Below are 26,348 nucleotides of genomic sequence, written 5' to 3'. Positions count from 1 at the left end.
GGAGTTGGCTATCCAGCCCTTCAAGCCTGCTCCATCATTCATCAAGATCACTCTGACTGTCTACCTCAGCTCCCTGCCCACCCTTCCGCTGAGCGCATCCAGACCTTGCCAGAGACTGACAAGGAATCCTTTCTTCCAGAATTCAGTCATCCTAAATGCAACCTCCTTCCTTTAATGACTTAAGGGGCTGTCCCACTGTATGAGCTACTTCAAGAGCTCTCCCGAGTTTTAAAAAAATCAAATTTGTGGTAGGCACATAGAATGTATGTAGCGGGTATGTCGGAGCACGGGACGTCTCTTAGCGGCTCGGAACGTTAACGGCAGGTACTCGGGAAATGCGGTAAGCTCGGGAAGACTCGTGAAGATTTTTCAACATGTTGAAAAATGTCCACAACAGCCCCGAGTACCTACGAGCGGCCATTACCATAATTCTCAGAGTTCGAATCAGGGGACACTCGGGAGAACTCTTGGCATCCCTGCCTCCTTTTCCACAAGAGTTTGAGCAGACGCTTCCCCGAGAAACTAAACCTCCACTTACCAAAGACTGCTAAACTACTTAAAACTAACTGGAACTCGTGTCTCCCCCTCAGGCAGATCTGACCAGACTTCTATTATTGTAATTCAAACATTGACCTACCAGACACTGATCCCCCGAATCTGAACATTCCCAACCTTCATAGACCAAACAAAGCCACAGCTCAACCTAGCATTTCTCTCCTCCATAGAGAACAATCAGACTCTGCTCTCCCAGAGACCAAACAGATCAATCCCTCTCCCACCCCCCCCATTCTGGAGACCAGAACCCTCCCGTCCTCCAGAGACTGGTTAAATCCCAACTTCACCCATAGACATGGATTTCCCGTGCCCCCCACCCCCACCACTCTAGAGACTGTTCCTCATACAGACTAGGGTCATTGCCTCCCCCAAGATTACATTTACATCCCTAGAAACAGACTGGAACCTGCAGCCTCTCCCCAGTGTGACTGGTCAGACCTCCCTCTCTCACCTCACCCTTGTAGGCGGTATCCTGTCTAGTATTTAGTGCACTCCTCCTCAAAAGCTACCTTCTTAGAAGCCCTTGTTGGTGTGCAGCTGGTATCTTCAGAGCAAGATGATTCCTTGGAGTCAGTGATTTCTGGCTTTTGCGGTTCCACAAAACACAGAGGGAAAATGCCGATTTTCCCATTGGAATGTCCCTCCAGCCACTCCTCATTCACTGCAAGGCAACACATTAATGTAAGAACAGGCTTCTTGAAAGGAAAATGGTATTGATGGATTGACAGCGATTCAGGAGGAGAGGGTAGAAATGTAATGTCAGTTTTGCAGGGCTTCACTGATGTACTATTAATGCAAAGTATTATACTATTAAAGTATATCACAGCAAAGACTATGAGGTGGGCGGAACTGAAAGGGAGTATATATCGAGAAAGTGGGCAGAGGTTCTACTCATAGCGGAAGGGCAACTTTGGAAGGACACTAGAATAATGGGGAGAAATAAGGATGGTGGGATTCTCTATAAAAAGGTTGGGTTGGTTCACACAGAGAGTGGTGAATCTCTGGAACTCCCTGCCACAGAGGGTAGTCGAGGCCAGTTCATTGGCTATATTTAAGAGGGAGTTAGATGTGGCCCTTGTGGCTAAGGGGATCAGAGGGTATGGAGAGAAGGCAGGTACGGGATACTGAGTTGGATGATCAGCCATGATCATATTGAATGGCGGTGCAGGCTCGAAGGGCCGAATGGCCTACTCCTGCACCTAATTTCTATGTTTCTATGTTTCTATGTAAAGATGGAGCATGACTTGCATTGATGGGGGAGGTGAGGGGCTGCACTAGTGCGACTAAAGCCACAACCATGAATTTGTTCCAAGTTGCACATCATCCTACCTTGAATACATGAATAGGGAATGTTTGGAGTGATTTGTCTGCAAAACACAGACAAATGGGATTAGTTCAGATGTGCATCTCGGTCAGCATGGATGAGTTGGGCTTAAGAGCAGGCTTCTGTGTTGTAGTACAGGTACTTTAATTTCATATCACTGGTCCTTCATTGTCATTGAGTTGTGGTGAAAATACGTTCGTAGCACTGTCGCCACCCCCTAACAACTCTGAGGGAGAGCAACTTCATCAGGGCTACAATGTTTCAAGGAGGCATGAAACAATCTGAAGAGTTCTGAGAGCGTAGAACCATTTCACAGCTTCCCCAAAGGTCTCCTGGAGGGTTCTTGCATAAAAGTGAAGAAATAAATTCTTCATAATATCTTGAGCAGTTCTCCCTTGCTGTCCACACATTCTAGTTATGCAGAAGGTGATTTAGTGAATGGCTGAACTCACGTGGCTATCATAGAAACATAGAAAATAGGTGTAGGAGGAGGCCATTCGGCCCTTCGAGCCAGCACCGCCATTCATTGTGATCATAGCTGATCGTCCCCAATCAATAACCCGTGCCTGCCTTCTCCCCCCGTTTTAACAAATGTCATCACAGGAGTGGTGGGGGTGGGGGACAAAGGTCATTATTGACCTCTTACACACTGCAGCAATCAGGAAAGGATGCTTAATGAAGGACCCTTCCCCACCAAGAGAACCGCATCCCTTTATATTCCCATATGAATGGATGCATGGTGGGTGGAAGGGGGAAATAGGATTGACTTGATGGGAAATGGTCCTTCATAGATCTTGTTTGTTTAGAATGTGGTGGGCTACATGTGAATGGTAGATTAAGACAGATTACATTTTACCTTCAGACAACACATCAATGACATCGCCCACATTGAATTCCATATCCTCAGGACCTTCTCCCCTGTAGTTGTAGTTGGCTAGGGTTCGGAAGAGCACATGACGGCCGGCCAAAGGGTCTGTAGGCTAATAAAGGTTTGTTTTACAATAGTGTCTGCAGTGTCTGTAGTTGTGATTGAATATAATATGAGGATGTGAGCTGCTCTGTCAGTATCTGTGTCCCCTGCTGTGTATCTCAATGTCTACTGAGTGATGTTTATGCACAGTGAGGGGGCATGCACTGCACTGTGCATTACAGAGAGAGTGCATGAAATGCATTGTATACTGTCATTATTGTATGTGCATATTGCCATTTGGGTGTAGTATACACGTTACACTTTGTATACACATATGTGTACATATTTACACTTTGTGTGCACACACTGAAGTCTCAGGTGTGTATTGTAAATATGCATGTCCCCTGATCATAGACTCCTCAGCCCAGGGAAATATTCTCTCTGCATCCAGCCTATTAAGCCTTTTTTAGAAATTGTGTAAGTTTCAAAGAGATCTCCTCTCATTCTTTAAACCCAAGAAAATAAGTACCAAACCACTCAATCTCTCTTCATGTGGAAACCCCACCTCTCCAGGAACCAATCTAGTAAATCTTGGTTGTACTCACTCTGTGGCACGTACATCTTCTCTTACGTAAGCAGATCAAAACCAAGTACAACCTCACCAAGGTGTTACGCAATCACAATAAATTTCCGTCCACCTGTGATCAAACTCTCTGATAATCAACCATATACATTTGTAATCACCTGGAATACCTGGACCTGCTGCTTTCAGTGACGTGTTCAAGCACACATAGGTCCTTTTGAACGTCAACACTATCCAAATTATTTGCATTTCATCCTCGGATTCTCTGCTCAATCCGCGTTTTCCTACATTATACTCCATCTCTGCCCATATCCACTTGGGGCTTCCTTACATCTTCCCAATGCTCACAACTCCACCTAATTTAGTATTGCCAACAAACTTGGAAAAATTACATTTGTTCCCCATAGGTGACTTGAGATAGATTGTGAATCACTGCGGCCCCAAGCATCTCACCCTGTCCTATCATAATTTGAGAAGCGTTCATTTATTCCCACTCTTTGTTTTATCCAAGAAAAAATTCTCTATCGTGTCTATATACTACCTTCATTTTTGTGTTCTCTTAGAAACTTAGAAACATAGAAAATAGGTGCAGGAGTAGGCCATTCGGCCCTTCAAGCCTGCACCGCCATTCAATATGATCATGGCTGATCATCCAACTCAGTATCCTGTACCTGCCTTCTCTCCATACCCCCTGATCCCTTAAGCCACTAGGGCCACATCTAACTCCCTCTTAAATATAGCTAACCTTCTCTTACCTTGTTCCCAACCTTGTGTGGGAATCCAAACACACTATATCCACTGGATCCTCTTATCTATTCTATGAATCACATCCTGAAAGTACACCAGTAGATTAGTTGAACATGATTTATCTTTCATAAATCTATATTGTTATTACATTTTTGATTGTAAGTTCTAGCTTTTTCTCGACAACTGACGTTAGGCTCATAGGTCAGTAGGTGGCTGTTTGACCCTCCCTCTTCTAATGTAATGGTGTCATATATGCTGAAATAGGACAGAAATAGGCCCTTAATTACCCTACAGATCTCCCGTCAATCTTCTCCAGTCTAAGATCAATAAACGCAACCTATCCAGTCTCTCCTCAAAGCTGAACACTCCACCCCAGGCAACATCCTGTGAATCCTCACTCCAGTGCATTCACTCCCTTCCTATCATGTGGTAACCAGAAATGCACACAACTGTGACCTAACTCATCTACTTGTACTAGAATTTCCCTTTCTTGTATTCTGTGCCCTGGCTAATGAAGGCAAGTATCCTTACATGCTGAAAAGCCTGGGAACAATAGACTGACAAGTCTAACACCTGTGGGAGATAAGCTACTGGAGTAGATTCTGAGGAATAAGATATACATGCGTTTGGAAAATCGGGTTGACTAAGGATAGCATGGTTTTGTGTGTGGGAGATCATGTCACACAAATTGGACAACAGTCTGTATACTGTAGTATGAAGAGTCTGGGCTGTAATTCAGTATGACAGCAATATGAAAATGTCTTTATTTTGTACCTAGACATACAGTCAGGCAAAACCCTGCTTGTGTGCTGAGTATCATCAAACCAGAATTTGTTTCAAATATTCACCTTATACCAGAGAGTAATGCGTCTTTCAACAATCTGATTCCACATCTTTTCAAGATCTGCCTCTCCTTTGATGGGTATCAGCTCTTGCGTCTCATTGTCTTTGTAACTGGGAGAGAAATGGATGTGATGATCAGAATGAGAGAGGGAAATACACACAGCATGGGTTAGAGAACAACTAACAATTGGGTTAAGTGTTAGACAATATGTAGACATCGTCAATGAAGCGTATCCCTAATGGCCATTGGAAAGCAGTGAAACACCTTATTTTTACTCACTGCAATCCTTGTAATGAAGTACTCCAGTTATACTCTTAGGTAGAAGGGTTTCGGCCCGAAACGTCACCTATTTCCTTCGCTCCATAGATGCTGCTGCACCCGCTGAGTTTCTCCAGCATTTTTGTGTACCATACTCTTAGGTAAGCTAGGGTTGTCACTGTAATGACACTAATTCGCCACCAGGTGGCGCCCGTAATCGCAACCTCGCCAGCAGTCTGTCTTGTCCCTTCTCTGTTTTTATTATTTTAAGTATGTCTTGAATGCTTGTTTTAATGTCTCTTGGTATGTTTTATGTAGGTGGTCCGGGGGGAGGTGGATCTAGGGAGACTTTTTCAGTCACTTACCTTGACGGAGATGCGTTTTTTCTCCGTGTCGCATCTCCGTCTCCGGCTGAGGCCTACACCGTGGAGTGGTGCAGCCTTTCCTGGAGATCGGCCCAGAGCTTCAAGCCACCGGTGCGGTGCGGTGCGGACTTACCATCGTGGAGCCTGGGATAGTTTGCCGAGGGTCGCCAGTGTTGGAGCTCCGATCGTCAGGGCTTGTGGACTTTTAACACTGTGAAGCAGCGGTCTCCAGTAAGAAGCAGCCGACTTGGCAACTCCATGCCGCGGAGTGTTCCGGTGCGTCCCGACGCCGGAGTTTCCATCATCCCATCGAGAGGGCTTGAACAGCGGACTGTCGGCAACAGCCCCGTTCAAAGGCCCCGACCACGGGTGAACAAAGGAGGAAGATGTCTGAAATTTATTGTCTTCCATCGCAGTGAGGAATGTTGATTCCTCTGTAGTGGATGTTTATGTTAAACTTTATTTTACGTGCTCTGTGTATTTTTGCTTTTTACTTAGTATGGCTGTATGGTAACTCAAATTGCACTATACCTTAATTGGTACATGTGACAATTAAATTGAATCTTGTAATGGGGGAAAAAGGAGGTCATATTTGCAAATCAGGGAAAGTGCCTGGGAATTACAATGTGGTAACCACACAGAAGGGCACCAATTTGGCCATTGAGTCAATGCTAGCACAGTCCCAATACCTCTGAAATCCTGCATTTATTTTCTTTCAATGCTGATCCAATTTCCTTTTGAAATTATTATTTATCTCTTTCACCACCCTCATCATCAACGAGTTACAGGTCATCACCACTCATTATTTTTAAAAGGGATTTTCTTTGCATCTCTCCAAATCTCCTGTCCACATTCTTTGGGCCATCAGCTGGGAGAATAACCTTTCTTTACCTACCTTATCTAAACCTGTCATAATCTTGTCTCTTTCTGCCAAACTTTCTCTTGACCTCCTTTTTTCCCCCCCACAAAGAGATTCCAAGCTTCTCCAACCTAACCTTGTAACTGAGATCCCTCAACTCCAGAAGATGGGATTGATGAAGTAGCTGATAGTAGATGGGTTGAGGGCACTGCTTTGAGCAATCCTGCTTCAATGCCTTGGGCCTAGGTTATCAGGTTCAATATTCATAATTGTTTTTTCTGAGCTGAGTATAGTTTCAGTCAGTCAAATTCCTACTAACTTCAAATCTACTAACAGTTCAGCGATGCCACACTTTGGTGAAAAGCTGTCAACAACGGTCGCTCTCTCTCGGTCCCTAAACTTTGGCTATTTTGTCATTGTTTGGACTAGGTTAGGATTAAAGAAAGATGAACTCTAGTCCTACTTAGAGGGAAGTAATAGAAAATGAGCGAGATAAATCAACTGCACAAGAACTGTGAGCGTTAAACTTGTTCAGTGTACTCTCCCCATCCTTCACCTTAATTGCATCTGTCCTGACTGGTGGGCAAGCTTGGATTTGATGATGTTTAGAAGGTCGGTGTAGGATGTGCCAGGCGTCACTCTTGTTGCCACTGTATACTCGTAGTGAACCTTCATTATCACCGAGTCAGGGTCAGTGACCTGATCAAAAGCAATTTCATAACGTTAGAAGGCACAGAAATTGGAAACAAATGCATTTTTTCCCCACATTTTCCATTCCTCCCCTCGAAGTCCAACCTTACTTACAACCACCGGGTGGAATGTTGGTCTGGTGGGTCACTAGAGGCTGAGAGAGTTCAGTGCCCGTGAACTCCTGGCCTCATGAAACTGTGAGGGGCCCAACCACCCTCCATTGCAACAATATCAGAAGCTACTTTCTTAGAGTGAAATGGATGCTTCCTCATTTTCAGCCAAATCAGTATTAGTTGGTCAAGAGATTAGGAGTGAAAGAGACCTAGTGCTGAATGTAGTTTAAGAGTGTGGGAACTATGCAAACCAGTAGAACAGGAAGTGTTCCAGTCAGTCACAGACCTCAGTTTCTCTGTGAAACTTCCGCAGAGCCCCACACAGTCTCCCGTCACTCTCAGGTCACTTCAACGTTCTCCCTGGGCGACACGGTGGCGCAGCGGTAGAGATCCAATTACAGATACACACCTATGTGTACAGACTGATGGGCCAAGAATGCTATAAACAGGATCAGTGTTAAGCAAGTTGCCAATGCTGTGAGATGGAGGCAGGCTTCACACAGGCCTGTCAATGTCTAATAAACAAAGAATAAGTTTGATGGACAAGATGCCTTTTTGTTTGTGCCTATCTATATCCAGAAGTCACTGCAAGATGGTAGCACAGGCAAACTCATCTTGTAACCTGTTTTAGATGCCACAGAAGTCCAAACGGTCAGGCTTGGAGACACATGGGTCAGAAACAGTCAGGGAGGGGGAGTGAAGGATCATGAAGGAGGGGGAGTGGAGGTACAGGGAACAGAGAACCCTGGAAGGAAGTGGGAGGGGTGGGGGTCCTAGGGAGAGATCGAAGAACAGAAGGCACTGGGAGTAAAATAACAAGACGTTGCCACTGATACCTGAAGGTTGTCCTTCATTACCTCCCTGGGTACAGCTGCCGGTGCAGAATTTAATTGTGCTGTGGTTCCTGCTGGTATGTTGGGCAATGGCTGAGGTGCACTACTTGGTTCAGCAGATCCAAGATGCTGGAGAAGACAAAATACAATGTTATGAAGCCTGTAGATTCCTAATACTGCTACTAATCAATGGAAGCTACATTCCCTCCTAACCATATAACCATATAACAATTACAGCACGGAAACAGGCCACTCGGCCCTACAAGTCCGTGCCGAACAATTATTTTCCCTTAGTCCCACCTGCCTGCACTCATACCATAACCCTCCATTCCCTTCTCATCCATATGCCTATCCAATTTATTTTAAAATGATACCATCGAACCTGCCTCCACCACTTCCACTGGAAGCTCATTCCACACCGCTACCACTCTCTGAGTAAAGAAGTTCCCCCTCATGTTACCCCTAAACTTCTGTCCCTTCATTCTGAAGTCATGTCCTCTTGTTTGAATCTTCCCCATTCTCAAAGGGAAAAGCTTGTCCACATCAACTCTGTCTACCCTCTCATCCCTCTGCATCTTGGCCCCCAATAGAATATGTTACTCACTATTTCACTTTTAAAAGTCTGCCTGCACGTAGATTTATCTGCTCCCTCAGTTTGTCTATTCCTGTCTTATTAAAATCTGTCTTTACCCAATCCAGAACCTTAAGCTTGGGGTTTCCAGCATTTTTAGTTTTTACTTTAGATTTATAGTATCTGCGGATTTGTGCTTTGCAATTAAGAGAACCTTAAATTCGAAATTATCCCCATCCCTTACCATAATTACTTTGAAACTTACTGAGTTTCACAAGCAAGGGCACAGGAGTATCGCTTGTCCCTATTTCCTGCTCCTCTTACTTGCATCCTGCTATTTTCAGCTCCTTTCATCACACCTTCCCTCCTCAAGTCCAATTTCATCATTACAAACACAAACCTACCATTGGACGAAGAGGTCCGAATCCAGCAAATCTATCATTTGGGACAACGGAGGAGATTACCTGGAGATAAAATTGTGAGAGTCTCTGTGTTAATCGGCTGGAAGACAAAGCTTGCATTTTACAGCATAGTGAAGACACTGGTTGATTTGGTTTCCACAAAGGTCCACGTTATAACTTCTGTCCGATTAAATACACATTTAGTCACATTCCCCTTGTGTCAGTTGACCTAAATCTGTGCTCCGTTCTTTCAACAGAGTTAACGTTTAAGGTCAATGACCTTTTCGTTAGAATTGTCATCAACCTGAAATGTTAACTTTTTCTCTCTCCCACAGATGCAGTCTAATCCGCTGGGTATTTCCAGTATTTTCTGTTTTTATTTAAGATTTATAGTATCTGCAGATCTTTGCTTTCCAACTAAGAGAACTAGTTTACGTTTTCTATCTAAACTTATTCTGTGGTAGGAAAGTTACTGAATTCCGAGGGATAAGATGTTTATGCGTTTGGATTTAAGGGGTTGATTAGGGATAGTCAACATGGTTTTGTGCGTGTACGGTCGTATCTCACAAATTTGATTGAGTTTTTTGAAGAAGTAACCAAGAAAGTTGATGAGGTCAGGGCCATAAACGTTGTCTACATGGAGTTCAGCAAGGCCTTTGATAAGGTTTTGCATGCTAGGCTATTTTGCAAGGTGAGATCGCATTGGATCCAGGGAAAGCTAGCTGACTGGATAGTGAATTGGCTTCATGTTGGGAAGCAGAGGGGGGTGCTGGAAGGTTGTTTTTCGGTCCGGAGGCTTACGACTAGTGGTGTGCCTCAGGGATCAAGGGATTTTAACCCTTTCCTACCCAAGCGCATGTCCAAATATCTTTTAAATGGTATATATGTGTATATATATGTATATATAGGTGTGTGTATATATATATATATATATCTTCTATATAATATTAAAACTGTGTGGCTGCCGGCTGGCTGTGTGTGTTTCTGCCTGACTTGTGGCTGCCAGCCTTTGATTCGTTGCTACGCCAACGTGAGACCCAGAAACGCCGAGTTCACTTTTCATTCCAAGTATCCACTCCTCATTAAATTTCGTCGTGTTTATGTACACATTTTTAATTAAATCCTTCTCCCCCCCCCCTCCCCCCCACACTAATTTTGTCGCCTCCTGCTGGCCAGCGACCATAACGGCTGCTGGCACCCGCATCTCGCCTCAAAGACGCCATTTAAAAACAGCCGCGCTGCTGATTCCTGAGCCGCTTGAGTTGGAGGACCACGTCTCCCATGGGGGCTACGGGCAGGGAACGGCTGCGTTGGGGGAGCAGACCCAACGGGTCTGCACTTGGTCTAGTATATATAGATATATGTGTGTGTGTGTATATATATATATATATATATGTGTATGTATATATATATATATATATATATATAGATAGTCATTTAGTTTAGAGATACAGCGCGGAAAAAGGCGCTTTGACCCACCGAGTCTGCACCGATCAGCGATCCCCACACATTAACACTACCCTACATACACTAGGGACAATTTACATTTATACCAAGCCAATTAACCAACAAACCTATACCTCTGGAGTGTGGGAGGAAACCAAAGATCTCGATGAAAACCCACGCAATCACGAGGAGAATGTACAAACTCCGTACAGACAGCACCCGTACTCAGGATCAACCCGTGTCTCTGGCGCTGAAAGCGCTTCTTTTGAGAAGTTATAAATTTAATTGACAAGCATTCTTATCAGTGAATTGTCATCGATAACTAGACTCCATTTATTAGGTTAAGACTGAGTGAGATATGGATTAACTTCCACTTACTTTGGATGTTCCCAGGAAGTCCTTGCGTTTCAGTTCGTCCACTTCATGTTTGCTGGGTCTGAACACAATCCCCTCGGGTATATCAACTGGCTCAAAGGTGTTATTACGCTAAAAGAAACAAACTAAAGGTCAATTAATATCAGCACCAACTGCACCCTTGCCAGGCAGTGGGGCAGCATCAATGGGTCAAGGAAGGTAATGGTACTGGGTGGGGGGCAGAAAGCAGAAGGAGAGTTAGCAGGGAAGGAGGAAGCTGGGACCGTCAGCGGAAGAGGGGGCAGCAGAAGAATAGAAGGAGATGTTAGACCATTGTTTGGTGTAGCCTGTTTGATTGGAAATGTTAGTTTTTGATTTTTAAGATTGATGAAGTGAAGATCATGTTACTGCTAATCCTATGGTCTATATGAGAGATTCAAAGGTGTGTTCCAATCTAATAGATGTATTCAAGAGAGAGTTAGATGTAGCTCTTTGGGCTAACGGAATCAAGGGATATGGGGAGAAAGCAGGAACGGGGTACTGATTTTGGATGATCAGCCATGATCATATTGATAGCGATGCTGGCTTGAAGGGCCAAATGACCTACTCCTGCACCCATTTTCTATGTTTCTAATCATGATAAAATATCCGTTCAGTGTCCAGGAAACCACTAGACTGCTGTACACTCCCAATTTGTTTGCTAAGGTCCTTCAGGAAGAAATCACCACCTTTAGCCAGTTCAGGCATCTTTGGACATCGACATGGCCTACTCACAATTTCATTCTGGAAAGATCAGCGAGATACCACTCTAATAAACAGAGAGCAGATGGGTTTTATCTACTTTCTCTGCCCAGAATCATTGCTGCATCCGCACTCCATGTGCTTCCCCGTCATAAAACAATACAATGTATAGTACAAAAACTAGGCTTTTGTCCCGACATCCATACCAAACAACCGGTAGAATAGTCTGACGAAGAGTCCCGACCCAAAACGTCACCCATCCTTTTTCTCCATAGATGCTGCCTGACCCGCTGAGTTACTCCAGCATCTTTGTGATCGGTCTCTTTCCGAGATCGCATAATCTAGCTTTCAGCCATAAACGCTGCGAACACTCAGTAGGCTAAGCAGCATCTGCGGAAAGAGAAAAGGCTTCACATCAATGATTGCTGCCTAGCATTTTGAGAATTTTCTGCTTTTATTTCAGATTTCCAGAATTGGGTCAATGCAATCCATTCCACACGATGAACTGTTTCCATGCTGTTACGATTCTAGGAAGTCTAGGAGCAGCTGAGGAATCAAAGGTAACCAACTTTGACTGTGGAACTAAATACCTGGACAGAACTAGCTTTTCCTCTGTTCAAGATGTCCAGTGTCCAGTATATATATATATATATATATATATATAGATATATATATATATATATATATATATATATATATATGAGGACAGTGTGCTTCCGTGGTACATGCTCAGAGAGGGAGCTCGGACAAGAGCATCAAACAGGTGTAGCCATCTGTTTCAATCAGGGCAACAAGTGAACCAGCCTGTACAATAGAGAATCAAGATTTCCTATAGAGAAAAGCCAAGCTTTTGCTTGCAATTCCTGCAACATGTTATAATTTCAGGAGAATTTCTGTGAGTAAATGAGATCACATTTATTGGCAGTGCTCCATCTGCCTGAACTGAAGCTCAGGGCTTCGAAACTGTACGCAAGCAGGAGTCAACACAGAGCAGAAGGGGAGTAGGATGTGGGGATCACGGCCTGGCCATCGTGCAGCCCCAGATATCAAGATGGCAGGCGTGTGGTCATCCGAAAGATGGGGATATCCAGGAAGCTTTAGAGAGCGGGCCTCCCAAACTGGTGGGCTCGTCACACGTGAAGGAATTCAATCCTTAACGTTACACCTTGGAAGTAATTGCTCCACAGGAGGAATATAAAAGATAAGAAATAAGAGGTCACGAAGATTCTGTGGTTGTGGAACAGACAAGTGTTTCTCTAACCATCATCGTAGTTTGTGCATAGGGTGTTACATCCCAGCTGGGGGTTAATGGATGCACAACATTCTGTGGGAGAAAGGAAGGAGCCAAAGACATAAATAGCCATGGTCCTACAGAGTGTCGGGTTGGAGGGAGGAAGGTCACATCAACTACTGCAAATGTTCTGGACTGGACATTCAACATTCTTGGATAGCAGATGTTCAGAAAAGGTATACAGGAAGATGGGGCAGCTTTCGATAAGGTGCCACACGTTAGGCTGCTGAGGAAGAGCCCACGGTATCAAAGGGCAAATACTAGCATGGATAGCAGAAGACAAAGAGTGGCAATAACGGGGGCTTTTTCTGGTTGGCTGCCAGTGACTAATGGCATTCCGCAAGGGTCGGTGCTGGGGCCGCTACTCTTCACGTTGTTTATTAATGATTTGGATGAGGGGATTGAAGGCTTTGTGGCAAAGTTAGCAGATGATGCGAAAATAGGTGGAGGAGCAGGTAGTGCAGAGAAAGCAGGGACTCTGCAGAAGGACTTGGACAGGTTGGGAGAGTGAGCAGATGGAATATAGTGTAGCAAAGTGTGGAGTCATGCATTTTGGTAGTAGGAATAAAGGGGTAGACTATTTTCTATATGGTGTGAGATTCCAGAAATCGGAGTTGCACAGGGACTTGATAGTGCTGGTGCAGGATTCCCCAAAAGCTAATCTGTAAGTCGAATCGGTAGTAAAGAAAGCAAACTCATTGCTAGCATTTATTTCAAGAGGGCTTGTATACAAAAACAGGGATGAAATGCTGAGGCTCTAAAAGGCACTAGTAAGGCCGTATTTGGAATATTGCGAGCAATTTTGGGCACCATATCTGAGTAAGGTAACCTATGATGAGCGTTTGTCGGCACTGGGTCTGTACTCGCTGGAGTTTAGAAGAATGAGGGGGGACCTCATTGAAACGTACAGAATAGTGAAAGGTTTGGATACAGTTGATGTGGAGAGGACTAGAGGTCATAGAGGATACAGTTATGTTTCAGTCCAGGACTAGAGGTCATAGTCTCTGAATTAAAGGAACTTTCTTTTAGGAAGGAGATGAGGAGAAATTTCTTTAGTCAGAGGGTGGTGAATCTGTGGAATTCTTTGCCACAGAAGGCTGTGGAGGCCGTCTGTGGATATTTTTAAGGCAGAGATAGATAGATTCTTGATTAGTACAGGCGACAGAGGTTATGAGGAGAATGTAGGAGAATGGGCTTCGGAGGGAGAGATAGATCAACCATGATTGAATGGCGGAGTAGACTTGATGGGCCAAATGGCCTAATTCTACTATTCCATATGACCTTATGATTAAAGGCAGCATAAAGCTGGAGGCGAGTACTGATTCAGGTTCGGAGTAGCTTATTGTTATAAATACCAAATGCAATGTTCTTAGTTTATATGAAGCTCAGGGTACAACATACATATATATGCGCACACAAATATATATTATGTGCATAAAAAAAGAACTATAGTGTGTGTGTGTGTGTGTATGTGTGTGTACACATACAGAATTTACATCAATAAATGCAATGTAGAATCCTTGATGGGATTTAACAACTTAATTAGCAGAAATAAGCCACCCTCAGGCCTGTTTTTAATAAGACCATGGGTGATCTGATTGTAACTTCAACCCCACATTCTCTTTATCCCTTTGCTATTAAACATTCATCTACATCTGCTTTAAAAATATTCAAAGACACTGATTCTACTGCTCTTTAAGGAAGAGATCCAAAGAATCATGACCCTCTGGAGGAAAAAAGTTTCACTCAATGTCTTAAGTGGGTGACTCCTTATTTTTTTTTTTTTAAAGTGATTTGTGAATCTTGATTTTCCCTCCGAGGGAAACATTCTCCCCACACCCACTCTGTCAAGGTCTTGCAGGATCTCATATGTTTCAATTATCGCTCCCTTATTCTTTGGCCCAGCCCATTCAATGTTTTTCTAAGACAACCTAACATCCAATAGTCTGGGAAATCTGCCAGACTAATGCCACAAAGTCCCGAGTGTGCTGGCTTAACAGAGTTTTACTGTTTTTGCACTTGTTCGGAAGCCTGTAAACATCCTAAAATGCCAGAATGATCTGAATATTTAAGTGGCACCAGTTAATTAGTTTTAAACACTATTCCACAGGGACTATTCCAGAGGTTGTTTGGACATTGTGTGCAGTGTTTGAATGTTACCTGCACCGCACTGATCAAAGTCTCAGTTCCTCCGACCATTGAGGGACTCGAGTGTTGTGGCATCTTAATCTCCATCAATTTGACTACAGGACTGCTGATTCCCTGTCCCAGGGGAAGGGCAGAAGTAGCGTGATGTACAAATGCGATGACACCACTGAAGTCTAACACTTCTCTCATTGTTGGCCGGCTACCAACTTGTACAAACTGCTACAGCTCAAGGCAAGAGGGTGCCGTCAGGAGCTGGGCCACTTCAGGAGAACAGCCCACGAGCATTTGCACAATCATTCACCACCTGTTCTGCAAACTGTCCGTGCACATCCGACAGAGTCTTCCATGGTCCGTTTTGTGGACTGCCCGGGCTATCCTATGCTGCCATTTTCTCCATCCCAGGGAGAAACTCTCGGTAACTTGAGTGCAGTTACCTTATGAACACTGCCTCTTCACCCTTATGAGCATTGATTCAGTCGACAGACAAAGGCACAGGTTTTGCTTTTGGTTGAATGTACATAGTTCATCCAGCGGTTACCTTGTTTATGACGTGCTCAAGGAGATGATCAACCAGAGACGGAGGATAACACAGGACCTCTGTCAAAGGATCATCTTTCCTGGCAATCACTCTGAGGGGACGAGGGGTCTGTGTGTGATGACGAGGGCCTGCCTTCCTGATGCACTGCGGCACTTGCTCAGTCAATGAGTGAGACAGCGATTTGTACTGAGGACCAGTTCTCAATATCGCATAAATCCACCTCTGCATTACATACTGCTCTTGACTCAAGGAGATGAAGATGCATTGCCCCATGCAATACAGATGACCTTCATCAGGTGATGATATACAGCAGTGGTTTGTAAACTAAGTCATGATGTGAATATCAACACAAGAGCTCAGTCCTATCCTTTTTAAGTTCACACCTATGCTGAGTTCTTACATTTGCAATTCCTAACATTCATGTGCAGCCCCACCTCTCAGGCCAGCTCTAACACCGAAATCAAAACCTGTGTTCTTCCTCCATCACTCCGGACCACACAACTCCTTTATTCCCATTCCCACATCACTCAAATCCCTAGCCCCAACTCCCGTCAATATCCTTGTCCAGTGGACACATTGTACTTGCATATTCTACGTTTCCCAGCAAATCCCTCGTCCATCTTCAATCCTACAATCTCTGACAACCTTAGTCCCACAATCTTTGATCCAGCGCACCTCCTCAACTCGTAGCCAAAGCCCCCCTTACCCTGCTCCTAAAGAACCTGCCCTCTTCCCATCACTCTGACACAATCTTGCACCATGTCCCCACACACTTCATGCCACTCATCTATCCAGCACAACAGTTCACATCCTGCCTGACATCGGAGACACTAGCTACCACTCTGGGGATATGAGGGCAGTACAATGGTGCAGGGTTGCTGTCTTACAGTGCCAGAGACCCAAGGTTAATCCCGACTACAGGTGCTGTCTGTATGGAGTTTGTACATTCTCCCTATGACCGTGTGGGTTTTCCCCAGGTGCTACGGTTTCCTCCCACACTCCAAAGACGTACAGGTTCGTAGGTTAATTGACTATGGTAAAGATTGTAAATTGTCACAAGTTCACAAGCGATAGGAGTGGAATTAGGCCATTCAACACATCGAGTCTACTCCACCATCCAATCATGGCTGATCTCTGCTTTCTAATCCCATTTTCTTGCCTTCGCCCCATAACCATTGACACCCATTCTAATCAAGAATGTGTCTATCTCTGCCTTGAAATATCCACTGACCTGGTCTTCAAAGCCCATTGTGCAAAGAATTCCACAAATTAACAGCCCTCTGACTAAAAAAGTTCCTCCTCACCTCCTTTCTAAAAGAGTGCCTTTTATTTCTTAGGCTATGACCTCTGGTCCTAGACTCTCCCACCAGTGGAATCATCCTTTCCACATCCACTCTATCTATGCCTTTCAAATTTCAATGAGGTCCCCCCTCAATCTTCCAAACTCCAGCGAATAGAGGCCCAGTGCTGTCAAACGCTCATCATATGCTAACCCATTAATTCCTGGAATCATTCTTGTAAACTTCCTCTGGACCCTCTCCAGAGCCAGCACATCCTTCCTCAGATATGAGGCCCAGCTTTACTCACAGTATTCCAAATGCAAACCTTAGAGCATTACATCTCTGTTTTTGTATTACAGTCCTCTTGATATAAATGCTTGCATTGAATTTGCCTTCCTTACTACTGATTCGACTTGCAAATTAACTTTTTGGGAGTTCTGCACCAGCAATCCAAGTCCCTTTGCACCTTTGATTTCTGGATTCTCCCTCCATTTCGAAAAAACTCTTTTTACCAAAATGCATTACTCTGCACTTTCAGATACTGAATTTCATCTGCCACTTCTCTGTCCACTCGCCCAACCTGTCCAAGTCCTTCTGCAGAGTCCTTGCTTCCTCTGCACTGCCTGCTCCTCCACCTATCTTAGTATCATCTGCAAACTTGCCCCCAAAGCCTTCAATCCCCTTATCCAAATCATTAATGTACAACATGAAGAGAAACTGCCCCAGCACCGACCCCTGCAGAACTCCACTAGTCACTGACAGCCAACCTGAAAAAGCTCCTTTTATTGCAACTCTTTGCCTTCTGCCATCCAGCCAACCCGCTATCCATGCTAGTATCTTCCCTTTAATACCATGGGCTCTCATCTTCCCTAACACGCCCAGTGTGTAGGATAGTGCTAGTGCATAGTGATCGCTGGTCAGCGCGGACTAGGTGGGCCGAATGGCCTGTTTCTGCACCGTATCTCAAAACTAAACTAAGCTAAACTCTCACCCCAATTCATAGAGCACACACCTTATCCATCCTGATACACCCACCCAACCACGCCTGACACATTCAGGTCACCTCAGCGCGCCCCACATCAAATTCAGCCATCCACCCAGATCCTCATGCTCTTCATGATCAAGTCTCACTCAACAATTAAATCCTCAGGCAGTCTTACCTTTGCGATGGATAGAGCACTGTTCAGCTTGACATTACTGCCCTGGGGTTTCTTCTGCACTGCTTCCTCCAGGCTTTGCTGGGCCTCTTGCCATCGGCAGAGTCTGCAGTAAACAGCAGCCATGTTGTACAGAACCTGGGGCGTGAAGGCAAGGCCAAGGTTTAAGATCACCTTGCAAACAACTTTCACACACAATTCTCAGCCTATGGCTTTTAGCCGAGACTGTGGAATATGGCTAAAAAAATGATTCCCGTATTTTCTTAAACTGGTGAAAGACAACAACGGTGCCCTCAGTGATGAAACAAAAGTCCATTCACTGCACTCATATGCTTTGAAAAGCACATCTAAATAATTCCACACCCCTGACGTATACCAATGGTATTCTCAACCTTTTCCACCAAAAATATTTAATTTTCATCTGAAAATTACACCATGCTTCAGGCACCTTAATCCAGATTAGGATTTGCTGCATTTAAACAAATTACTTGTTTCCCTTTTTGTTCTTTTAACTTGTTTTCCCCTCTCTTGTGCACAAAGGAGAAAATAAAATGCTGAAAATAATGCAGTGTGAAGGGACTTGACCCGAAATGTCTCCTAAGGAGGAGGAGCCATCTTGGTGAACGGCTGCTAGCAGCAGCCGTCCGTCTTAATTTCGTTTTTTTTTTAGTTTTTAGTGAGTCCTGTTTTTTTGTTTGTAGGGGATATGGTCTTTTAATGTGGGGGGGGTAGGTGTTACTTTATTTATAGGTCCCTACCTGGTCGGTGTGGCAGCCTTTTTTCCGGGCTGCCCGTCGACCCGTCGTCGTGGCCTACCAGCGGGCTTGGAGCGCCGTTTCTTGGCGGGAACCACCCAGCACCGCGGCACTGCATTGGAGCGCTGGAGCGCTTGAGCGGAGCGGAGCGGGCGATGCCTTGCCTGGGTCGCCGCGCTGGAGCTCTGGCGAGCTGGACCGCCGTAAGCAACATCTCCGGGCTGCGGGTTTGCGGAGCGGAGAGGCGGCGTGCGGAGAGACGGCGTGCGTAGAGGCGGCAAGGCGGCAGTGAGGAGAGTGGGCGCCGACTTTTTCATCTGGAGCCTAGGAGCGCCAAACCGGCGGGGCCTTGTCGGCTTCGGCAGCCGCGGGCTCCAACCAAGAAGCGGCCGTTCCAGGTGGCCCAGCCGCCGAAAGGACTCTCCCGACGCCGGGGCAAGACCACCCGGTGAGAACGGCCAGGGACATCGGGCCTCCGTAGAGGCAACTGCGGTGGCCCCAATAGGCCTGACTTTGGGGTGAACATGGGGTGGGGACTGGACATTGTGCCTTCCTCCACAGTGCTATCCACTGTGGGGGGATGATTTTTTTTTTTTGTCTAACTGTAGTCTTGTAGGTCTGTGTCCAAGATGGCTGCCGTGAAGAGAGAGTGGACGCTGGCACGATTTGGTTGCCGCTGCTCTCTCTTCACACTGTGTTTTTGATTTTCTGTTTTTGGATTGAATTCTGTTTTTAATTTGTGTCATTGTGATGTCTTTAATTACTTGTTTTACTCCGATTATATGTTTTTATTCCGATTACTATGTAAGGTGTCCTTGAGATTTTGTATGAAAGGCGCCCATTAAATAAAATTTATTATTATTATTATTATTATCCATGTTCTTCAGAGATGCTGCCTGATCCGCTGAGTTACTCCAGCACTTTGTGTCATTGTTTCTAAACCAGCATCTGCAGTTCTTTGCTTCTACTAAAAAATGCCAATATCCTGCCTGTCTCCATGTAACCAAGTTGTCTTATTCTTGACCGGTGGTCTGGAAATGTTAAGACTTGTAGCATTTGCAATTATTTGATTTTCCAGCATTCTTGGTTCGTTAAAGCACCTTCTAGGAGAAGGATATTGCAGTTGGTGAATAGAAAGAGGGGAACTGTGAAGCTCCAAAACATTATCATTAAGAAGTAGGAGCTCTGGCAGCTAGAATGTAAAACTGCTTATTTCAGGGTGATGTACTTACATAAGTAATTCTGATCACTGTTCTTTAAGCCCATTGTGACTGACATACGGTACCATTTGCCTCACAACATTCCCAACATCGGATCTACCAAAGCTGTACCCTTTCGTGTTCAGCTGGAGATACTTTGACCAAGATAGTTCTCATGAACATAACTCATGAAGACCTCTGTCCTTTTGGCACTGCTGCAACACTATTCTTTATTAAGATAGTCCAAGGTCATGTCATTGCTCAATGGTCCCTTCAGTCTTCTAGCCTGCAAGTGTGCTCCTCTATTTTCTTCATACTATTTGCTGGATTATAAGCATTCACCTAACCATGTAAGAGTCAAGAGAGTTTATTGTCATGTGTCCCTGATAGGACAATGAAATTCTTGCTTTGCTTCAGCACACAGAACATAGTAGGCATTGACTACAAAACAGATCAGTGTGTCCATATACCATTATATACGTAAATACACACATGAATAAATAAACTCAATTGTTCCTTAAATCTAACAAATCAGTTTTTAGCTTCTGAAATATATCATTCCTCTCCAGTAATGTTGTACCTATGTAGGAGGAGCAGCATTTGCAAATTGAAATGAGCAGCTTTGAACAGGGCAGCCACCTTTCCCATGTTGCTTGGGTCTATGAGGAATATCTCACAGCAGGGCTGCTGCATTTAGAGTAGAACTGATCGTTATGATTTGTTGCAAAATATCCTCGCCCATCGAAAGGAAACCAAACAAAAAGTTGCATTGAGATCCCAGTGATCCCAGACTTTACCTGCCAGGAGTACAGTCTGTGCCTGAGACCGAGCTGTGTGTAGTCAATCACAAGGTTACCTCGTAAACTGGTCAGAGCATGTCTGAAATCTCCCAATGCCTCATCAAGCCTGAAATTCAAAAAGGACAGATGTTATTGTACTAGTAGAGAAGATGATTTGGTACAGCAGAGGGGGTGACTAATCTAAAATGAAGAACTGGGTGGGTGTAGACTGGTGAGTATATGGAAAGAGCTGCTGGAGGCAGTAGTTAGGGCAGGTACTATCGCAACATTTAAGAAACATTTACACAGGTGCAAGGATAAGACAGGTTTAGAGGGATATGGGCCAAACACAGCAGGTGGGACTAGTGTAGATGGGACATGTTGGCTGCTGTGGGCAAGTTGGGCCGAAGGGCCTGTTTGTACGGTATAAACTTTATAACTCCATAACTCTACAACAGGGAGTGAATCCAGATGAAAGGAAGGGAATCGGGAATTTCTGATTAAAATATAGGCAGAAGCAGTGATTCCAAGTTAAAATATAGGGAATTAGAGGGACTCAGACACTTGTAGTGCAGGTACAGGAGCTGACAAGTACAGTGCGTGGCTCCCGATACACTCTCATCAAATGCACTCAGAGTAGGTACAGCACACGTTAGATGTATTCTTAAACCCACTTTATTCCGTGCACAGGTTAGAGCAGGGGTTCCCAATCTGGGCTAAATTTACTCCCAGGGGGTTAATTTCACCTACCCAGGGGGTAAATTTGTTGATTCTGGATTTGTACATATTTTTTCTCATTGACTGACTGTGTTTGGTTCTGGTAAACCGGTATCTGTTCAACATTAGTTGTTCATAAATAAGTGAAATAACATTGTTATGTGCTATTAAAGTTGCCTGGGGTAAAGGGGAAGAAAATGGTTGGGAACCCCTGGAATAGAGGGAGAAAACATTTCGCTTTCTATCCCTTGGACACCCAGGGTTGGTGCAGCATATCACAGAGAGAGACCACTGCTTTATCACACATGTCCAGAGAAGATTGATACAAAAAGCTGGAGTAACTCAGCAGGTCAGGCAGCATCTCTGGAGAAAAAGGAATAGGTGATGTTTTGGGTCGAGACCCTTCGTTAGAAGATTATGCAGGTGTCAGAAGACGGTGTTGAACAATCTGTCCAACCATAATGGAAGAGGTGTATATAGTGTGAAACCTGCAGGTCAGGCAGTGCTTGGGGTGAGCTGCAGTAGGCAGTCACTGCCCGGCTGCAATGTGTGTACCACAGTGTTCAGACTTCTAGCTGCACACTGCAGTGTTGGAGCACAGATGGTGGTGGCCCTCTCGCTCCATCCCTCAACTCATCAATGAGTCCAGGGGCATCCTGCAAGATGTTGAGACAGAGACTGATGCTCTTCACATCTGGCCCAACAGCTGTACAGCATCAAAGCTGACACCTTTATTGTGGTCTCATTCATTAGAATGGTGGGATGTTATTCAGGCAAAAAGGTCAGTTTGCCTGGGAATTTTGATTGCTTCAGTGTACATTCATATTTTAAACCATTGTTTAAATAATTTTAATCAAAATTCATTACTGGTTTTCATTTAAAAATATTATTAAGATAAATTTCAACTACTTTGAAATGCCTCTGATTAACAATCATAAAAACAATGACATTGACACTGACTGCACAAAACGTTTGTGTGGCCCCAACATCTTTTATCCCAGTTTTGAGCCACTAACACTATCCCTCCCCTGGGGAACACTGTCAAAGAAGCTCTGTGGAGTCAGATCTGACCTTGAAGTTAATTTCTGAATGCCACACCAATATCTGAAATCTTCATCCACGTCTTTGCTGCCTCCAGAGTTTCAATATCCCTTTGTTTTCTTCACTACCCCCCAAGCTCCATCGCTCAAATTTGCCGTCTGCCCACTATTCACAGGTTTCACCTTCCCCTTGTCTCCCAATCCAACGTCAGTACAGCTCAGGTTGGAGACAGTGGAATGCATCCTACCCACTGCCAGGGTTAGGATAAAGGGCCACCACAATGCTTCTACCTTCCATGATAATCTCAGCAGTCACTTATGTGCCTGTGGTATTTTCTTACATGTCCAATTGTAGATGAACTATGCCTCTCTGGAAGAGGCAGATTGCCAGCCGATCGTCTTTAGCTATCGCTTTGTCAAACTCCTGCAGAGGAATAGCAACATTGTTAGCCAGTGGGGCAGGGATAGAAAATCACCACAAGGGTTATAATCCACAGATTGATTGTGGTTGTACCACACAAGGTCCACACGTGACCCAATACTCCTTAAACCCACTCGTTTCCTCCTGCCAGTGGCCCAATCCCTTCACTTACAAAATCTGAACAACCACTCATCATCTCCCCAACACATCTCACATCTACAATCTTGTCCACTAGATCCACATCTTTTGGACCATGACCTTGGATGAGAATGTGGGTGGTGGGTTGGTAAGTTTGCGGATGATACTAAAATTGTGGGTGTAGTGGAGAGTGAAGACGCAATCACAGATTACAATTGGATCTTGGTCGATAGTGCCAATAAACTGAGGAAATACGTGGAGATTAATCAAAATACTCGTAAGGAGGTGTTTGTCATGTTTGCCTTCGACATTCAGGGTACTGACAACAGGATATCATATTACAACTATGCAAGTTGTTGGTAAGGCCATACTTGGAGTACAATAGAGGTGTTTAAGAGGCTTTTATATAGATATATGAATAAACAGGGAATGGATGGATATGGATCATGTGCAGTCAGAGATTAGTTTAGTTTGGCAACATGTTCAGCGTAGACATTATGAACTGAAGAGCCTGTTCCTCTGCTGTTCTACGTTGAATCATGACCTTGGATGCTCTGTGTGGAGATTGTACATTCTCCCTGTGACCACATGCATTTACTCCAGGTACTCCAGTTTCCTTCCATGTCTCAAATCCCATCAGATAGGCTGCTTGGTGTTGCTGAGGTAGGATTGTGGTGAGAGTTGTGCAGTGTGGTTCAAGAACCTGATGGGAAGAAACTGTTCTTCCTAATGAATCTCTGGAATTCTCTGCCACAGAAGGTAGTTGAGGCCAGTTCATTGGCTCTATTTAAGAGGGAGTTAGATGTGGCCCTTGTGGCTAAAGGGATCAGGGGGTATGGAGAGAAGGCAGGTACAGGATACTGAGTTGGATGATCAGCCATGATCATATTGAATGGCGGTGCAGGCTCTAAGGGCCGAATGGCCTACTCCTGCACCTAATTTCTATGTTTTTGACCTGGATGCCTCCATTTTCAGGCTCCTGTACCTTCTTCACGATGGTAATAGCGAAATGCGAGCCTGGCCAGTGTGATGTGGGTCTTTGAAGATATGGGATGCCTTTTTGAGCTTTCTTTAGATCCCTTCAATTGCAGGGAAGTCAATACCTGTGATGGATTGGGCAATGTCCATCATTCTCTGCAACCTCGTTCATTCTTGGGCATTTGAGTGACTAAAGCCAGCCATGATGCAAAGTCAGTATACTTTCAATAGAGTATTTGGCGACATGCTGGATTTCCTCAAACTTCTGATGAAGTAGAAGCACTGATGAGTCTTCATTGTGATTTTGGGATAGATGACAATAAAACACTCTTGACACAGACCACCAGATTCAAGAACAGCTTCTCCCTCACTATGAATAGACTCTTGAACAGACCTCTCATAGGTTAAGACACAAAGTGCTGGAGTAACTCAACTGGTCAAGCAGCATCTGTGGAGAACTTTTTATTTAGGTCATATTTCAGATCGAGACCCTTCTTCAGACCTAAAACGTTGCCTATTCATGTTCTCCAGAGATGCTGCCTGACCCGCTGAGTTACTCCAGCACTTTGTGTCTTTTTTTTTTGTTGCAAACCAGCCTCTGCAGTTCCTTATGTCCACATCTCTCATAAGTTAAGGATGTATTCCATAACTACCAATTTCCTTCACTGCTGCCCTTACCCTTAGCTGCAAGATTATATACTGCACTGATTAGTTTTCCTTTCTGCACTACTATTGTGCCCATGCTTAATATAATCTGCCAGAAAATTTGACACAAAAAAATTGTTTTCACGATATCCCGGTACACATGACGATAATAAACCATTATCTATAGTTTGTTTTCTGCCCATTAATCAATCCTCATTCCAAGCCAGGATTCTACCTTAAGACCCGAGTGATAACCTGAAGAAATTTCAACAGGTCTGTCACACATAATTTCCCTTTCATAAATCCATGGTTCCTGCCCAATCCTACCATTATTTTCCAAATGTGATGATACTACTTTCTTAATAGATGCCAGCCCATCACTGATCCCACTATTGACGTCAGGTTGGTTACATCCTCAAAGAAATTCCATTGTCATTGTATCATATGATTTTCCTTCCTTGTTTCTTACAGACCTATCATTGATTTGCAAATGACCTCTTGTAATTGGATCCTGGCACTTCACCAACCCAGCAGCAGAAGGGAGGAGAGAGAGAGGGGGGGGGGGGAGAGGGAGTGAGTGGGAGAGACAATGAGAACAGGAGAGAAAGAAAAAAGAGCACATTAAATAATGAGAGAGTGAGGGGAGAAGGAGAAAATGAGAAAGGGAAGCCTGCAGAGGGTGAAGAGAGGAAGGGGTGAAAGGAGAAAGGATGGAGAGGGGATGAATAATTGGGAGGCGTAGGACAGGTGGGATAAAGAAAGAGTGAGGGAAAGTAGATTGAGATGATGAAAGAGAAAGATTTAAGGGGAGGGAGGGAAGCTGGGGAAAGAGACAGTATGGAGAGAAATGCAGGTCCTCTGACCCCATGTCTCATCAATTTTTCCTGCCCTCCCCACTGCACCCACTCCCCGACCTGTAGGGCACCGGACAGGTCACACAGGTGCATCCGAACGCAGCCGAGGTTGAACCAAATCCGGACGTTGGGTTCGGCGATTTTGGTCAGGTAGTTGAGGGACGAGAGCCAGTCCTGCTGGTCAATGGCCTGCACGGCCCGGTTCCAGTCCCCGATCAAGTCCCGGTAAGACATCGTCCTGCCGCTCCGTCCTGTGCCGTGCCCGCGCCTTCACCAGGAAGTGTTGATACCTGAGAGCGTTTCTGCCCCTCCCCGGAGAGGCATCCGAGAGGAGGGGGAGGGAAATGGGGGAAGAGCAGAAGGAAGGGTGGGAGGGGGAGAGGATGGAGGGTGAGATGGAGGGTGAGATAGAGGAGAGGTGGGGGGAGGGGGAGGAGTGAAGGGAGGGGGGCTTCGTTACCAATCTATCGCAATTTTGTTGCCGTTTACAGGACTTGAATATTACCCGAGATCGTCTCGGGTGAAAAATTAACAGATGAAAGTCTGTCCAGCAGAGTTTTCTGATCTGGATTGTGTATCTTCCGTCTAGTGAAGGGACGATGCCTAATGTAAGGAATGTAGCCAGACATGAGATTGAAATGTGCACAGGAGCGCATTTTGAAGACAGTGATTTTAACCTTACAAGTTTCAAGGAAGTTAACGATGGTCGAAAATTAAGATCCTGAATTGAGGAAAGGCCAATCACATCATACAAGACCTGGCGAAGGTGGGTGTACATTTGCAGACAGGTCGGCTTCGACAAGTGGAAGTTAAT

The 26,348-nt window shown here is 44.7% G+C and overlaps 1 protein-coding gene across 1 annotated transcript; it reads right to left on the bottom strand.

Moving 5' to 3' along the window:
* Positions 1-476: 476 nt before the first annotated feature.
* On the bottom strand, positions 477-25,884 carry noxa1 (NADPH oxidase activator 1). Its single transcript, XM_033049239.1, has 11 exons — positions 25,595-25,884; positions 22,840-22,922; positions 20,760-20,868; positions 18,012-18,146; positions 10,878-10,985; positions 9,057-9,116; positions 8,085-8,210; positions 7,002-7,144; positions 4,968-5,073; positions 2,736-2,859; positions 477-1,216 (listed from the first exon to the last, which is right to left on the bottom strand). Exons 1-11 carry the CDS (start codon positions 25,766-25,768, stop codon positions 1,032-1,034), a joined length of 1,353 nt encoding a protein of 450 aa, XP_032905130.1. The 5' UTR covers positions 25,769-25,884; the 3' UTR covers positions 477-1,031.
* Between the last annotated feature and the right edge of the window lie 464 nt (positions 25,885-26,348).

This window comes from Amblyraja radiata, chromosome 32 (genome assembly GCF_010909765.2).
Source record: "Amblyraja radiata isolate CabotCenter1 chromosome 32, sAmbRad1.1.pri, whole genome shotgun sequence".
NCBI classification, from domain to species: domain Eukaryota; kingdom Metazoa; phylum Chordata; class Chondrichthyes; order Rajiformes; family Rajidae; genus Amblyraja; species Amblyraja radiata.
The sequence above is the reverse complement of the archived record's forward strand: the minus strand, read 5'-3'. Positions and strand labels throughout refer to the sequence as shown.